Source organism: Oncorhynchus keta, chromosome 19 (assembly GCF_023373465.1).
Source record: "Oncorhynchus keta strain PuntledgeMale-10-30-2019 chromosome 19, Oket_V2, whole genome shotgun sequence".
Classification (NCBI taxonomy): domain Eukaryota; kingdom Metazoa; phylum Chordata; class Actinopteri; order Salmoniformes; family Salmonidae; genus Oncorhynchus; species Oncorhynchus keta.
Window position 1 is genome coordinate 74,564,161 of NC_068439.1, and position 16,865 is coordinate 74,581,025.

General features: G+C 42.7%; 1 protein-coding gene and 1 long non-coding RNA gene across 6 annotated transcripts in view; one reads left to right on the forward strand and one right to left on the reverse strand.

Annotated features, from left to right (window-relative positions):
* The window catches only part of efhc1 (EF-hand domain (C-terminal) containing 1), a 25,872-nt gene extending 9,103 nt beyond the window's left edge, over positions 1–16,769 (reverse strand). For 4 of the 5 annotated variants that reach the window (XM_052471302.1, XM_052471304.1, XM_052471303.1 and 1 more), the window contains exons 1-9: positions 16,526–16,769; positions 15,441–15,659; positions 15,079–15,228; positions 11,116–11,253; positions 6,996–7,145; positions 5,958–6,150; positions 1,646–1,872; positions 537–674; positions 70–283 (exon numbers count right to left, since the gene is read on the reverse strand). In XM_052471302.1, coding sequence (XP_052327262.1) covers positions 70–283; positions 537–674; positions 1,646–1,872; positions 5,958–6,150; positions 6,996–7,145; positions 11,116–11,253; positions 15,079–15,228; positions 15,441–15,659; positions 16,526–16,588 — 1,492 coding nt within the window. In that variant the 5' untranslated portion in view covers positions 16,589–16,769. The remainder of the gene's footprint in view (positions 1–69; positions 284–536; positions 675–1,645; positions 1,873–5,957; positions 6,151–6,995; positions 7,146–11,115; positions 11,254–15,078; positions 15,229–15,440; positions 15,660–16,525) is intronic. The other variant, XM_052471305.1, reaches the window with a different exon arrangement.
* On the forward strand, positions 11,592–14,480 carry LOC127909475 (uncharacterized). Its single transcript, XR_008071403.1, has 3 exons — positions 11,592–13,015; positions 13,163–13,701; positions 13,996–14,480. It is a non-coding gene; the product is annotated as an uncharacterized LOC127909475 (long non-coding RNA).
* Positions 16,770–16,865: the final 96 nt, after the last annotated feature.

Below are 16,865 nucleotides of genomic sequence, written 5' to 3' on the forward strand. Positions count from 1 at the left end.
ATAGGAGCTACACTACATCTCCTCCAAGCTAAAACATATCTGTGAACAGAACAACACTAGGAAGCCTACCCTCCACGGTGTCTCCGATGGCAAAGTCGGCCGGGCCATAGAACTCTGGCTTGTCCACGGTGCAGCCCGGCTTGGGGATGCGTGTCTTTTCCAGGAACTGGCCGCTGATGATGCCGGAGTTGCGCGTGGACTTCTCGAAGATGCTGATCATATCACTGGACAGGAAGTAGGAGAAGATGAAGAGGCGGCCCTCGTCCTGGGGATTCTGGGAGTCCTGTGATAGAGCGAGACAGGGTGGAAGAAAATTAAGATGCTGATTGGTTACACTCAAAGGGTGACTGTGAGATGTCAGAACTAACATGTAAACATGTTTCTCAGGGGTTGTCATGGCCTACTGGGGTTCAGTTTCAATGTCTTGACCAGTGATACTAATACCAGTCTGAGTAGTGTGAAAAGGGTATTACAGCAACCAGCTTCCCAGAGCCCCAGGTAAACCTCTTTCTCCTAACCCCCCTCCAGCCCCTCACCATCCTGGCAGCGTAGCGCAGAACTTTGTGGTCATTCTCCAGCATCTTCATCAGATCCTTCTTCGGGGGCTCAGGGATCAGAGACAGGCAATTCTGAAGGGAGTCCTCCAGTGAACCAAAACCATTGTAGGGAGGAACCTGTAGAGGGAATATAGGAGAGGTGAGGGGATGTATGTGACACAGAAACAGGAAACCTCTCATACAACTGGGACTGATGGACTGACAAACAGAACCACCCACCCACCAACGAGGGAGAGGATATGGGGTGTAGAAGTAGGCATGGGCAGAAAAAAAACACCCACCCACCAACCAACCAACACTCCCTAACTCCACCAACCAACACTCCCTAACTCCACAAACCAACACTCCCTAATTCCACCAACCAACACTCCCTAACTCCACCAACCAACACTCCCTAACTCCACCAACCAACACTCCCTAACTCCACCAACCAACACTCCCTAACTCCACCAACCAACACTCCCTAACTCCACCAACCAACACTCCCTAACTCCACCAACCAACACTCCCTAACTCCACCAACCAACACTCCCTAACTCCACCAACCAACACTCCCTAACTCCACCAACCAACACTCCCTAACTCCACCAACCAACACTCCCTAACTCCACCAACCAACACTCCCTAACTCCACCAACCAACACTCCCTAACTCCACCAACCAACACTCCCTAACTCCACCAACCAACACTCCCTAATTCCACCAACCAACACTCCCTAACTCCACCAACCAACACTCCCTAACTCCACCAACCAACACTCCCTAACTCCACCAACCAACACTCCCTAACTCCACCAACCAACACTCCCTAATTCCACCAACCAACACTCCCTAACTCCACCAACCAACACTCCCTAACTCCACCAACCAACACTCCCTAACTCCACCAACCAACACTCCCTAACTCCACCAACCAACACTCCCTAACTCCACCAACCAACACTCCCTAACTCCACCAACCAACACTCCCTAACTCCACCAACCAACACTCCCTAACTCCACCAACCAACACTCCCTAACTCCACCAACCAACACTCCCTAACTCCACCAACCAACACTCCCTAACTCCACCAATCCAGTCCTTTCACCTCATGCCTGTCATGCAGCTCTGTGGTCTTCTTAACCACAGGTTTGGGCTTGAGCTCCAGGTCGGGGTGGTTCTTCTGGTAGTAGGTCTTGGTGAACTCGTCACAGTCGTAGAGCAGGAAGCGCCGGCCCATCAGCTGCAGGGTCTCGCCCACCTGGAAGTCCTTGGGCGAGTAGTACTGGTGCACCTCCTGGGGGGACACCTCCAGTACACAGCTAGGGAAGGGCTCTGGAGAGGGGAGGAAGGACATGGGGACTGTTGTATCGTCATTAGGAGGACATGGAGACTGTTGTATAGTCAAACACATGGAGACTGTTGTATAGTCATTAGGAGGACATGGAGACTGTTGTATAGTCATTAGGGGGACATGGAGACTGTTGTATAGTCATTAGGAGGACATGGAGACTGTTGTATAGTCATTAGGAGGACATGGAGACTGTTGTATAGTCAAACACATGGAGACTGTTGTATAGTCATTAGGAGGACATGGAGACTGTTGTATAGTCAAACACATGGAGACTGTTGTATAGTCATTAGGAGGACATGGGGACTGTTGTATAGTCATTAGGGGGACATGGAGACTGTTGTATAGTCATTAGGAGGACATGGAGACTGTTGTATAGTCATTAGGAGGACATGGAGACTGTTGTATATTCAAACACATGGAGACTGTTGTATAGTCATTAGGGGGACATGGAGGCTGTTGTATAGTCATTAGGAGGACATGGAGGCTGTTGTATAGTCAATAGGGGGACATGGAGAATGTTGTATAGTCATTAGGAGGACATGTGGACTGTTATATAGTCAATAAACACATGGAGACTGTTGTATAGTCATTAGGAGGACATGGAGACTGTTGTATAGTCATTAGGAGGACATGGAGACTGTTGTATAGTCATTATGAGGACATGGAGACTTGACTAGTCATTTGGAGGACATGGAGACTGTTGGATAGTCATTAGGAGGACATGGAGACTGTTGTATAGTCATTATGAGGACATGGAGACTGTTGTATAGTCATTATGAGGACATGGGGACTGCTGTATAGTCATTAGGAGGACATGGAGACTGTTGTATAGTCATTAGGAGGACATGGAGACTGTTGTATAGTCATTAGGAGGACATGGAGACTGTTGTATAGTCATTAGGAGGACATGGAGACTGTTATATAGTCAATAAACACATGGATACTGTTGTATAGTCATTAGGAGGACATGGAGACTGTTGTATAGTCATTAGGAGGACATGGAGACTGTTGTATAGTCATTAGGAGGACATGGAGACTGTTATATAGTCAATAAACACATGGATACTGTTGTATAGTCATTAGGAGGACATGGAGACTGTTGTATAGTCATTAGGAGGACATGGAGACTGTTGTATAGTCATTAGGAGGACATGGAGACTGTTGTATAGTCATTAGGAGGACATGGAGACTGTTATATAGTCAATAAACACATGGATACTGTTGTATAGTCATTAGGAGGACATGGAGACTGTTGTATAGTCATTAGGAGGACATGGAGACTGTTATATAGTCAATACACACATGGAGACTGTTGTATAGTCATTATGAGGACATGGGGACTGTTATATAGTCAATAAACACATGGAGACTGTTGTATAGTCATTAGGAGGACATGGGGACTGTTATATAGTCATTAGGAGGACATGGGGACTGTTATATAGTCAATAAACACATGGAGACTGTTGTATAGTCATTAGGAGGACATGGAGACTGTTGTATAGTCATTAGGAGTACATGGAGACTGTTGTATAGTCATTAGGGGGACATGGAGACTGTTGTATAGTCATTAGGAGGACATGGGGACTGTTATATAGTCAATAAACACATGGAGACTGTTGTATAGTCATTAGGAGGACATGGAGACTGTTGTATAGTCATTAGGAGGACATGGGGACTGTTATATAGTCAATAAACACATGGAGACTGTTGTATAGTCATTAGGAGGACATGGAGACTGTTGTATAGTCATTAGGAGGACATGGAGACTGCACCAATTTGTAAGTCGCTCTGGATAAGAGCGTCTGCTAAATGACTTAAATGTAATGTAATGTAATGTATAATCATTAGGGGGACATGGAGACTGTTGTATAGTCATTAGGAGGACATGTGGACTGTTATATAGTCAATAAACACATGGAGACTGTTGTATAGTCATTAGGAGGACATGGGGACTGTTATATAGTCATTAGGAGGACATGGGGACTGTTATATAGTCAATAAACACATGGAGACTGTTGTATAGTCATTAGGAGGACATGGAGACTGTTGTATAGTCATTAGGAGTACATGGAGACTGTTGTATAGTCATTAGGGGGACATGGAGACTGTTGTATAGTCATTAGGAGGACATGGGGACTGTTATATAGTCAATAAACACATGGAGACTGTTGTATAGTCATTAGGAGGACATGGAGACTGTTGTATAGTCATTAGGAGGACATGGAGACTATTGTCTAGTCATTAGGAGGACATGGAGACTTGACTAGTCATTTGGAGGACATGGAGACTGTTGGATAGTCATTAGGAGGACATGGAGACTGTTGTATAGTCATTATGAGGACATGGAGACTGCTGTATAGTCATTAGGAGGACATGGAGACCGTTGTATAGTCATTATGAGGACATGGAGACTGCTGTATAGTCATTAGGAGGACATGGAGACTGTTGTATCGTCATTAGGAGGACATGGAAACTGTTGTATAGTAAGTAAACACATGGAGACTGTTGTATCGTCACTAGGAGGACATGGAGACTGTTGTATAGTCATTAGGAGGATATGAAGACTGCTGTATAGTCATAAGGAGGATATGGAGAATGTTGTATAGTCATCAGAAACACAGTTGATAGCTGGAGTGCTGCAGAGATGGTTGTCCTTCTAGAAGGTTCTCTCATCTCCACAGAGGAACTCTAGAGCTCCGTCAGAGTGACCATCGGGTTCTTGGTCACCTCCCTGACCAAGGCCCTTCTCCCCCGATGGTTCAGTTTGGCCGGTTGGCCAGCTCTAGGAAGAGTCTAGGTGGTTCCAAACTTCATGTAAGAATGAGGGAGGCCACGGTGTTCTTGGGAACTTTCAATGCTGCAGAAATGTGTTGGTACCTTTCCCCAGATATGTGTCTCGACACAATCCTGTGTTGAAGCTCTAAGGACAATTTGTTTGACCTCCTGGCATGGTTTTTGATCTGATATGCACTGTCAACTGTGGGACCATATATAGACAGGTGTGTGCTTTTCCAAATAATATCCAATCAATTGAATTTACCACAGGTAGACTCAAATCAAGTTGTAGAAACATCTCAAGAATAATCAATGGAAACAGGATGCACCTGAGCTCAATTTTGAGTCTAATAGCAAAGGGTCTGAATACTTATGTAAATAAAGTATTTCTGTGTTTACTTTTTATACATTTGCAAAAATGTCTAAACTTGTTTTCGCTTTGTCATTATGGGGTATTATGTGTAGATTGCTGAGGATTTTGTATTTATTTAATCCATTTCAGAATAAGGCTGTAATGTAATAAAATGTGGAAAAAGTCAAGGGTTCTGAATACTAATATATAATATATACACTATCATTCAAAAGTTTGGGGTCACTTACAAATTACCTTGTTTTTGAAAGAAAGGTTTCTTTAATCAGCACAAGTTTTCAGCTGTGCTAACATAATTGCAAAAGGGTTTTCTAATGATCAATTAGCCTTTTAAAAGTATAAACTTGGATTAGCTAACACAAAGTACCATTGGAACACAGGAGTGATGGTTTCTGATAATGGGCCTCTGTACGCCTACGTAGATATTCCATTAAAAAATCATATACGATGCAGAAAATAGTACAATGTAAGAAAAACCCTTGAATGAGTAGGTGTGTCCAAACTTATGACTGGTACTATATATATATATATATATATATATATATATATAGAATAGTGAAGACAAAACTATGAAATAACACATATGGAATCATGTAGTAGCCAAAAAAGTGTTAAACAAATCAAAATATATTTGATATTCTTCAAAGTAGCCACCCTTTGCACACTTGTAGCATTCTCTCAACCAGCTTCATGAGGAATGCTTTTCCAACCGTCTTGAAGGAGTTTCCACATATGCTGAGCACTTGTTGGCTGCTTTTCTTTCACTAGAAAAATGCTTGCCGACAACAGGCCTTACCTGTTTTGATGTTCGTAGGCTGCAAGGGAAGGGGTCCCAGCCACTGTTGGGCTCTCCCAGCATTAACCCAGTTAGATCACTACACAGAGAAACTAGTGCCAATAGCTAAAATAATTGAGACTTACTGCAGTCTGGTTTGATGTTCTTGGGTAGCCTCTGTCTGCGTAGCAGCACAGGGAAGGGGTCCCGGCCACTGTTGGGCTCATGGACCTCTCGGATCTCCACTGAGTCATCCACCAGATAGTACTGGATTGTCACAGGCCTGGCCTCCCCATACAGAGAGTCAGTGTGGTCCCACAGCGCAAAGAAACGCAGCACCTATTGATACAGATGGCCAGAGGTCAAAGGTTATAGAGAGAATAAGATCCTGCTGAGGTCATGCTTAGCTATATAAATAGTTAGGTGTGTTTAAACCCATACTAAATCCTTTGAGTCCTTTGCTTAGACTGATTTGTATACAAATCGTGGTAAAATGGTACATGACTAATCTATAGGAACATTATACTTTCATTGAGCTCCAAAGGTATTGGGACAGTGACCCATTTGTTGTTGTTTTGAAATGATACAATGACTATGAGGTTGAAGTGTAGACTGTCAGCTTTAATTGGAGGGTATATCAGAAACTTTTAGAAATTACAGTACCTTTTGTACATAGTCCCCCATTTTACTGGACCAAAAGTATTGGGACAAATTCACTACTGTGTATTAAAGTAGTCAACGTTTCGTATTAGGTCCCATACTCCTAGCACACAATGATTACATCAAGCTTGGGACTCTACAAACTTCTTGGATGGATTTGCTATTTGTTTAGGTTGTGTTTCAGCTAATTTTGTACCCAATAGACGGATCAAAATACCCTCAAATTAAAGCTGACAGTCTGTACTTTAACCTCATAGTCGTGTATAATTTCCAATCCAGTGCTGGAGTACAGAGCCTAAACAAAACAATGTCACTGTCCCAAAACTTTTAGAGGTCACTGTGTATCAATGTAATGCCAATGCTGGAGATCAAATATATTCAGCAAAAGATTTGATGAAGTGCATGGGAGCATTGAATGCAAGGCTGACATAGGAGACGAATGTCAGACAATGACATCGTGCCTCATATCGACCAATAGATAATATCTATATGGGAGTCATGGCAACTAAGTACAGCCCGCTCACCTTGCGGTCCATGGTGAGGAACTGATGGAGGCGGTCGAAGACAGATGGGGTGATGTAGGAGCGTCCAGCCTGTGTGCGCCGCTGGATGTACGGGTCGACCGGGGTCGGCTCAGGGTCGTTCAAAACCAGACCCTCGCTCTCCATGAAGTCCTGACCACATGAGACACGGTACAGAGTATCTACTATAGCATAGATACAGATAATAAACATACCACGGAACTGGAAGTATTCAACATAGAACATGAAAAGTAAAAAATTAAAAAAACACAGTGAGGAAAACAAGTCTGTGTGTGTGATGTGTGTGTGTCTAACTGACTATGTGTCACAGTGAGAGAGATGTGTTTGTCCTGTGTGTATGTGTCACTTTGTGTTTGTGTTTACCTACAGAACCAATCAAAAGTTTGGACACCTACTCATTCATGGAATTTTCTTGATTTGTACTATTTTCTACATTGTAGAATAATAGTGAAGACATCAAAACTATGAAATTACACATACAGAATCCTGTAGTAACCAAAAAAGTGTTAGACAAATCAAAATGTATTTTATGTTTGAGATTCTTCAAAGTAGCCACCCTTTGCCTTGATGACAGCTTTGCACACTCTTGGCATTCTCTCAACCAGCTTCACCTGGAATGCTTTTCCAACAATCTTGAACGAGTTCCCTACAGTACATATGCTGAGCACTTGTTGGCTGCTTTTCCTTCACTCTGTGGTCCAACTCATCCCAAACAATCTCAATTTGGTTTAGGTTGGTTGATTGTGGAGGCCAGGTCATCTGATGCAGCACTCCATCACTCTCCTTCTTGGTCAAATAGCCCTTACACAGCCTGGAGGTGTGTTGGGTCATTGTCCTATTGAAAAACAAATGATAGTCCCTCTAAGCGCAAACCAGATGGGATGGCATATCGCTGCAGAATGCTGTGGTAGCCATACTGGTTAAGGGTGCCTTGAATTCTAAATAAATCAGTGTCACCAGCAAAGCACCCGCACACCATCACACCTCCTCCATGCTTCACCGTGGGAACCACACATGCAGAGATCATCCGTTCATCTACTCTGCGTCTCACAAAGACACGGCGGTTGGAACCAAAAATCTACATTTTTGACTCATCAGACCAAAGGGCAGATTTCCACTGGTCTAATGTCCATTGCTCATGTTTCTTGGCCCAAGCAAGTCTCTTCTTCTTATTGCTGTCCTTTAGTAGTGGTTTCTTTGCAGCAATTCAACCACTGAGGACTGATTTACACTGTCCCCTCTGAACAGTTGTTGAGATGTGTCTGTTACTTGAACTCTGTGAAGCATTTATTTGGGCTACAATCTGAGGTGCAGATGACTCTAATGAACTTATCCTCTGCATCCTCTGCAGCAGAGGTAACTCTGGGGCTTCCATTCCTGTGGCGGTCCTCATGAGAGCCAGTTTCATCCTAGCGCTTGATGGTTTTTGCGACTGCACGACTGAGTCCTTGAAATGTTTCCAGATTGACTGACATTCATGTTTTTAAGTAATGATGGCCTGCAATTTCTCTTTGCTTATTTGAGCTGTTCTTGCCATAATATGGACTTGGTCTTTTCCCAAATAGGGCTTTCTTCTGTATACCACCCCCTTGTCACAACACAACTGATTGGTTCAAATGCATTAAAAAGGAAAGAAATTCCACAAATGAACTTTTAACAAGGCACACCTGTTAATTGAAATTCCTTATAGGTGACTACATTGTGAAGCTGGTTGAGAGAATGCCAAGAGTGTGCAAAGCTAACCGGTGCCTGTATATAGCCTTGCTACTGTTATTTTTCACTGTCTTTTTACTGTTGTTTTATTTCTTTACCTACCTATTGTTCACCTAATACCCTTTTTGCACTGTTGGTTAGAGCCTGTAAGCATTTCACTGTGAGTGTTACACCTTACAACTTTGATTTGAATCTGTCATCAAGGCAAAGGGTGGCTACTTTGAAGAATCTGAAATATTAAATATATTTAGATTTGTTTAACACTTGTTTGGTTACTACATGATTCCATGGGTGTTATCTCATTGTTTTGATGTCTTCATTATTATTCTACAATGTAGAAAATAGTCAAAATAAAGAGAAACCCTTGAATGAGTAGGTGTGTCCAAACTTTTGACTGGTACTGTATGTGTTGGTATCCTAGTGTGTGATAGATAATGGGTGTGATGTGTGAGTGTGTATCGTATCTATTTACCTGTGTGTAGCTGTCACAGTGTGTGATAGATAATGGGTGCGATGTGTGAGTGTGTATCGTATCTATTTACCTGTGTGTAGCTGTCACAGTGTGTGATAGATAATGGGTGCGATGTGTGAGTGTGTATCGTATCTATTTACCTGTGTGTAGCTGTCACAGTGTGTGATAGATAATGGGTGTGATGTGTGAGTGTGTATCGTATCTATTTACCTGTGTGTAGCTGTCACAGTGTGTGATAGATAATGGGTGTGATGTGTGAGGTTGTATCGTATCTATTTACCTGTGTGTAGCTGTCACAGTGTGTGATAGATAATGGGTGTGATGTGTGAGTGTGTATCGTATCTATTTACCTGTGTGTAGCTGTCACAGTGTGTGATAGATAATGGGTGTGATGTGTGAGTGTGTATCGTATCTATTTACCTGTGTGTAGCTGTCACAGTGTGTGATAGATAATGGGTGTGATGTGTGTATCGTATCTATTTACCTGTGTGTAGCTGTCACAGTGTGTGATAGATAATGGGTGTGATGTGTGAGTGTGTATCGTATCTATTTACCTGTGTGTAGCAATCACAGTGTGTGATAGATAATGGGTGTGATGTGTGTATCGTATCTATTTACCTGTGTGTAGCTGTCACAGTGTGTGATAGATAATGGGTGTGATGTGTGAGTGTGTATCGTATCTATTTACCTGTGTGTAGCTGTCACAGTGTGTGATAGATAATGGGTGTGATGTGTGAGTGTGTATCGTATCTATTTACCTGTGTGTAGCTGTCACAGTGTGTGATAGATAATGGGTGTGATGTGTGTATCGTATCTATTTACCTGTGTGTAGCTGTCACAGTGTGTGATAGATAATGGGTGTGATGTGTGAGTGTGTATCGTATCTATTTACCTGTGTGTAGCTGTCACAGTGTGTGATAGATAATGGGTGTGATGTGTGTATCGTATCTATTTACCTGTGTGTAGCTGTCACAGTGTGTGATAGATAATGGGTGTGATGTGTGAGTGTGTATCGTATCTATTTACCTGTGTGTAGCTGTCACAGTGTGTGATAGATAATGGGTGTGAGGTTGTATCGTATCTATTTACCTGTGTGTAGCTGTCACAGTGTGTGATAGATAATGGGTGTGATGTGTGAGTGTGTATCGTATCTATTTACCTGTGTGTAGCTGTCACAGTGTGTGATAGATAATGGGTGCGATGTGTGAGTGTGTATCGTATCTATTTACCTGTGTGTAGCTGTCACAGTGTGTGATAGATAATGGGTGTAATGTGTGTATCGTATCTATTTACCTGTGTGTAGCTGTCACAGTGTGTGATAGATAATGGGTGTGATGTGTGAGTGTGAGTGTGTATCGTATCTATTTACCTGTGTGTAGCAATCACAGTGTGTGATAGATAATGGGTGTGATGTGTGTATCGTATCTATTTACCTGTGTGTAGCTGTCACAGTGTGTGATAGATAATGGGTGTGATGTGTGAGTGTGTATCGTATCTATTTACCTGTGTGTAGCTGTCACAGTGTGTGATAGATAATGGGTGTGATGTGTGAGTGTGTATCGTATCTATTTACCTGTGTGTAGCTGTCACAGTGTGTGATAGATAATGGGTGTGATGTGTGAGTGTGTATCGTATCTATTTACCTGTGTGTAGCTGTCACAGTGTGTGATAGATAATGGGTGTGATGTGTGAGTGTGTATCGTATCTATTTACCTGTGTGTAGCTGTCACAGTGTGTGATAGATAATGGGTGTGATGTGTGAGTGTGTATCGTATCTATTTACCTGTGTGTAGCTGTCACAGTGTGTGATAGATAATGGGTGCGATGTGTGTATCCTATCTATTTACCTGTGTGTAGCTGTCACAGTGTGTGATAGATAATGGGTGTGATGTGTGAGTGTGTATCGTATCTATTTACCTGTGTGTAGCTGTCACAGTGTGTGACGCGGTAGACGGTGCCGTACACTACCAGGTCCATGCCCACGTTGAGATCTTTCCAGTGGTAGTGGTCGCCGCGGTCGTTCTTGGGCAGCCTCTGGCGCTTGATCAGCTTACCCTGCGGGTCGAGGAAGAAAGGATTCACACATCAAAAATAGACCTCAATCATATCTCCTATCAATTTTCTACTAGAAGAAAAACCCCAACCATCTTCTAAAATCATTATTTAGAATATTTCAGTGTGTTAGTTCACAGAGCAGCTGTCTTTACTAGAGGAAAATGTCGCCCTCAGATCAAATTAAACTTAAAGTGGAACTTACAGCGTTTTAACCACGTTGCAGATATGAAACAATAATATCAGTCAAAAATATCAAATTCCCAGTTTATGCTACAAAAGCAACTTTATAAAGAGGTTTTAAAAATAGGTTCTACTTGACTCAAAGTTCCATAACGTACACAAAGTTATTTTTGGCAGAATAGATGGATGCAGTTCAATGCATGATTCATATAATTCACCAATACATTTCTTGGTAGTCCAAAACATATTGCTATCAGGTTGTAAATCCCAGCTGGCCTGATACATTGTTTGCTTCCTCCATTTGGGATTCACTGTTTCAGTATTTTCCACAAAAACGGACGAATGTAACTAAGGCTGGGAATGTCAAAAACAATCAAGGGCAATGATACAAGTCAGTCATCACATGGCTAAAAGGCTAGTGTATCTATTAATATAGCAACAAGCTAAACACACAGAGCCTAACATTAGCTAGATATCGAGCTAAATAGCTGCTAGGAGGATGCCATGTCATGTCATTGGAGGAGTGGGTGAGTGGTTGACTTTCCCCACATATCATTCTTTGGTGGCTATACACAGCTAGAGATGTATGAGTCATTTGGTTAGCTAGCAAGAACTTGTCCAGTTAGCAAATTCAATCTGGCGCTCTATCTTTCTATCTAGGATTTCAGAGCTCTCTCATCTGTGTGACAGAGCACAGAATAACTGATGAATTTACAAACGCGCAACATCTGCTGAATATGACCAGTGTCAGTAAACGCAGGCAAAGAAAGTCATAGTCAGTCACAAAGCTCTATATAACATGTAAACAGCCGCACCAGCTCTGCTAGAGCAAGTAATATGGTTAGAGTGAGGCGTTCTCTCATTTTTGTCTGGAAATAGCTAGCTAGCAAGCTAGCCAACTTTAGCCAGTTATCTTTGGGTGCTTGGTTGGGACAAGTGTGCATTGTTGGCAGGCAAGCTGCAGGAAGACGAGTAGACTACAATTCCTCATTGTTTATCAGTGCAATTTTGATGGCCAATTAACTGAAACAGTTTGAGAAGGTTTATCTAATGTTCGTCCGTCAGATGTTAGCTCATCTTTCTCTGGCTAGCATTAGTTTTTGACCTTGTTGTTGAGGTGCATAACTGAGGGAGAGAGAGCCGACCTTTTCATGGTTGTTTGAACAATAGGACTGTAAAGTTCCCAAATGTAAGAGGTCTCCCATGATGTTTACATATTTGCAGAAATCCATTCAGGTGTATTTTGTGGCTTTTGGCAAATGCATTCTAATGATCTAAAGTTGTGCTGTTGCATCTGCCTGTAAACACCCAGTCCAGTACAAAATGAATGATGGCAGGTCCATCTGCCTGTAAACACCCAGTCCAGTTCAAAATGAATGATGGCTGGTCCATCTGCCTGTAAACACCCAGTCCAGTTCAAAGTGAATGATGGCAGGTCCATCTGCCTGTAAACACACAGTCCAGTTCAAAGTGAATGATGGCAGGTCCATCTGCCTGTAAACACACAGTCCAGTTCAAAATGAATGATGGCTGGTCCATCTGCCTGTAAACACCCAGTCCAGTTCAAAGTGAATGATGGCAGGTCCATCTGCTTGTAAACACACAGTCCAGTTCAAAGTGAATGATGGCAGGTCCATCTGCCTGTAAACACACAGTCCAGTTCAAAGTGAACGATGGCAGGTCCATCTGCCTGTAAACACACAGTCCAGTTCAAAGTGAATGATGGCAGGTCCATCTGCCTGTAAACACACAGTCCAGTTCAAAGTGAATGATGGCAGGTCCATCTGTCTGTAAACACACAGTCCAGTTCAAAGTGAATGATGGCAGGTCCATCTGACTGTAAACACACAGTCCAGTTCAAAGTGAATGATGGCAGGTCCATCTGTCTGTAAACACACAGTCCAGTTCAAAGTGAATGATGACAGGTCCATCTGCCTGTAAACACACAGTCCAGTTCAAAGTGAATGATGGCAGGTCCATCTGTCTGTAAACACACAGTCCAGTTCAAAGTGAATGATGACAGGTCCATCTGCCTGTAAACACACAGTCCAGTTCAAAGTGAATGATGGCAGGTCCATCTGCCTGTAAACACACAGTCCAGTTCAAAGTGAATGATGGCAGGTCCATCTGCCTGTAAACACACAGTCCAGTTCAAAGTGAATGATGACAGGTCCATCTGCCTGTAAACACACAGTCCAGTTCAAAGTGAATGATGACAGGTCCATCTGCCTGTAAACACACAGTCCAGTTCAAAGTGAATGATGGCAGGTCCATCTGCCTGTAAACACACAGTCCAGTTCAAAGTGAATGATGACAGGTCCATCTGCCTGTAAACACACAGTCCAGTTCAAAGTGAATGATGACAGGTCCATCTGCCTGTAAACACACAGTCCAGTTCAAAGTGAATGATGGCAGGTCCATCTGTCTGTAAACACACAGTCCAGTTCAAAGTGAATGATGACAGGTCCATCTGCCTGTAAACACACAGTCCAGTTCAAAGTGAATGATGACAGGTCCATCTGCCTGTAAACACACAGTCCAGTTCAAAGTGAATGATGACAGGTCCATCTGTCTGTAAACACACAGTCCAGTTCAAAGTGAATGATGGCAGGTCCATCTGCCTGTAAACACACAGTCCAGTTCAAAGTGAATGATGGCAGGTCCATCTGTCTGTAAACACACAGTCCAGTTCAAAGTGAATGATGGCAGGTCCATCTGTCTGTAAACACACAGTCCAGTTCAAAGTGAATGATGACAGGTCCATCTGCCTGTAAACACACAGTCCAGTTCAAAGTGAATGATGACAGGTCCATCTGCCTGTAAACACACAGTCCAGTTCAAAGTGAATGATGACAGGTCCATCTGCCTGTAAACACACAGTCCAGTTCAAAGTGAATGATGACAGGTCCATCTGCCTGTAAACACACAGTCCAGTTCAAAGTGAATGATGACAGGTCCATCTGCCTGTAAACACACAGTCCAGTTCAAAGTGAATGATGGCAGGTCCATCTGTCTGTAAACACACAGTCCAGTTCAAAGTGAATGATGACAGGCCTGTGTGCAAATGACTTGTTTGTATAAAGGCCACTTTTACTTTTCTAGACGCACAATTGAGGCAACTGCACTGCCTACAACCGCAGGGAGGTGTGGTCTGCACAGCGCATTACCGGGGGCAAACTACCTTCCCTCCAGGACACCTACACCACCTGATGTCATTGGAAAGCCAAAAAGATAATCAAGGACAACCACCCAAGCCAATGCCTGTTCACCCTGCTATCATCCAAAAGGTGAGGTCAGTACAGGTGCATCAAAACTGGGACCGAGAGACTGAAAAACAGCTTCTGTCTCGTCCTGGACAATGTTTTTATTCGGTTGTATTTACTGCAGTGTCTATTGATTAGTATAAAAGATATGGCCGCTGTTCCCACTCTATATTGCTATAGAATTTTCACAAACGTCTTAGTATACGGAATTCCCAAACATTCTAAGAATTGATAAAAAGTAGAAAATTACCATATCTAAGTGCTCGCTTGTCAGAATCTTTTTTTATAGGTGTCATATTCTTTCTGGGGGTGTATATGAAAATATTTTAATAACTTTAAGTGGAAGCTAAGATTCTTATCTCCTCTGATCTTCTTTGCCTACCTGTGGTATCCCAGAGTTCTCCACCACCGGTTCTATGATACACATGCTGTCATCCTCCAGGTAGTAGTAAAGGACCACAGGGCGCACGCGGTAACCCTCCTGGGGCGAGTGCAGCACCTCCTGCTGAAAGTAGCCATAGAAGCGCAGCACCTGGAAGCGAGGAAATGGGAGTGGGTGAGGGGAGGAGATAGTGAAAAGGAGGAGAGGCGAGGGAGGAGAGAGGGGAGAAGAGGGATGAGAGGGAGAAAGCAAGGGGAGAGGACAGATCAGTGTATTCCTCTGCCTGGACACTGTTCTGTAAAAACTTCAGAAAAGAATGATAGAATTACATGGTTCCCCAGCCTGAGACTATTGTAGCCTACCTTCTTGTCATAAGCGACATGAGCAGGGATGACGTCCAGAGCTGGGCTGTAGTGGGCGGGCCCATAGGTGAGAGCAGTCTGATTGGAGAACTGGTTGATCTCACTCTGGGTCAGCTCACTGGACAGGAGAGGGGCTTGTCCGATGCCAACCTTGGGCCGGTGCGGCAGGGCATAGCCATTCTTATAGGACAGGGTTTGAGGACGATGGTGAGCTGACTTCTAGGCAGAAATATATATACATTTTTTAAGCGTTAAGGGAGGTATCAAGGACGTGGTCAGTACAGCATTGATAATCAGGAAAATATCAATTTTGTCTAGGTCAGATGAATAAGTCTGTTCGTTGGCATAATGCACTTCTCCTCCACTACTAACGTAAGAATATAGTTGAAGAATCCACCATATGCCCTGGACCAGAACTAGTCCGTTTCTATAAATTGAGGATAAGCAGAATTTCACAGGTAAATCATCAGAAAAAGCAGTGAAATCAAAACCCTTTAGAAAAATGTAGTTTTTGGACTTTTACTTTGACCGTAATGCTCGTCAAAATAGAGGAGTCAAATAATATGCTTGGTATGTTGACCTTAGCAGCAGAGGTAGACAGCTAAAATTGCTAGCTATCTACATATGATTAAATTTTATAAAAATTAGCCTCACTCTGTTTGACTGAGTTACATGAGGCTACTTAACTGCAACGTGATACAAATTGCAGTGTAAAACCTGTGCAGTTTATTTCTGCAGTAGCTCGTTTCATGTGTATCACGTTGCAGTTAAGTAGCCTCATGTAACTCAGAGTAATGCTAATTAAAAAAAAAACTTGAATCATATGTAGATAACGAACAATTCGATTAACTAGTTGACAAAATAGGAGGAATTGCACTTTTATGCTATAGCCATTTGTCATTTCACACTGCCTGAGCCACATTCCAAAGCATGAGCCGATGGATAATGACTGTTGTAATCGAACACCGACGGAAACTTTTGTAGCAAACTATTCAAGTGTAGCTTTCAACGTGATACATTAAAAAGTCAGATACATTGTTGCAGGTTTACTTGACCTGGCTCAAATAGAAACTAAATGACCTTACCGTAACATCCCGAAAGGTGTTTCCTGGCAAAAATGGCAAGCCATGTCCCGTGTTGATCGACATAGCTTGTAAATACTCAAACGTTCAAATAAGTATTTTGAACATAGAAATAATGGACAAATACTGAACAGAAACTATAAAGGGTTAGCTATCAGGCTATTAAACATTATTTATAGTGTAACTGTGGTTTAAAATAGGCCGAGGTGACCAAGGAAACAGAGGACAGTATCAGTTGTCATGGGGAAATATAAACAAAACGTCACTCAAAGAAAATACGCGAAATTCGCATGTCTCGCCGCCAGATGGCGCGCAATCTTCATGATACACAACAGTAATAATG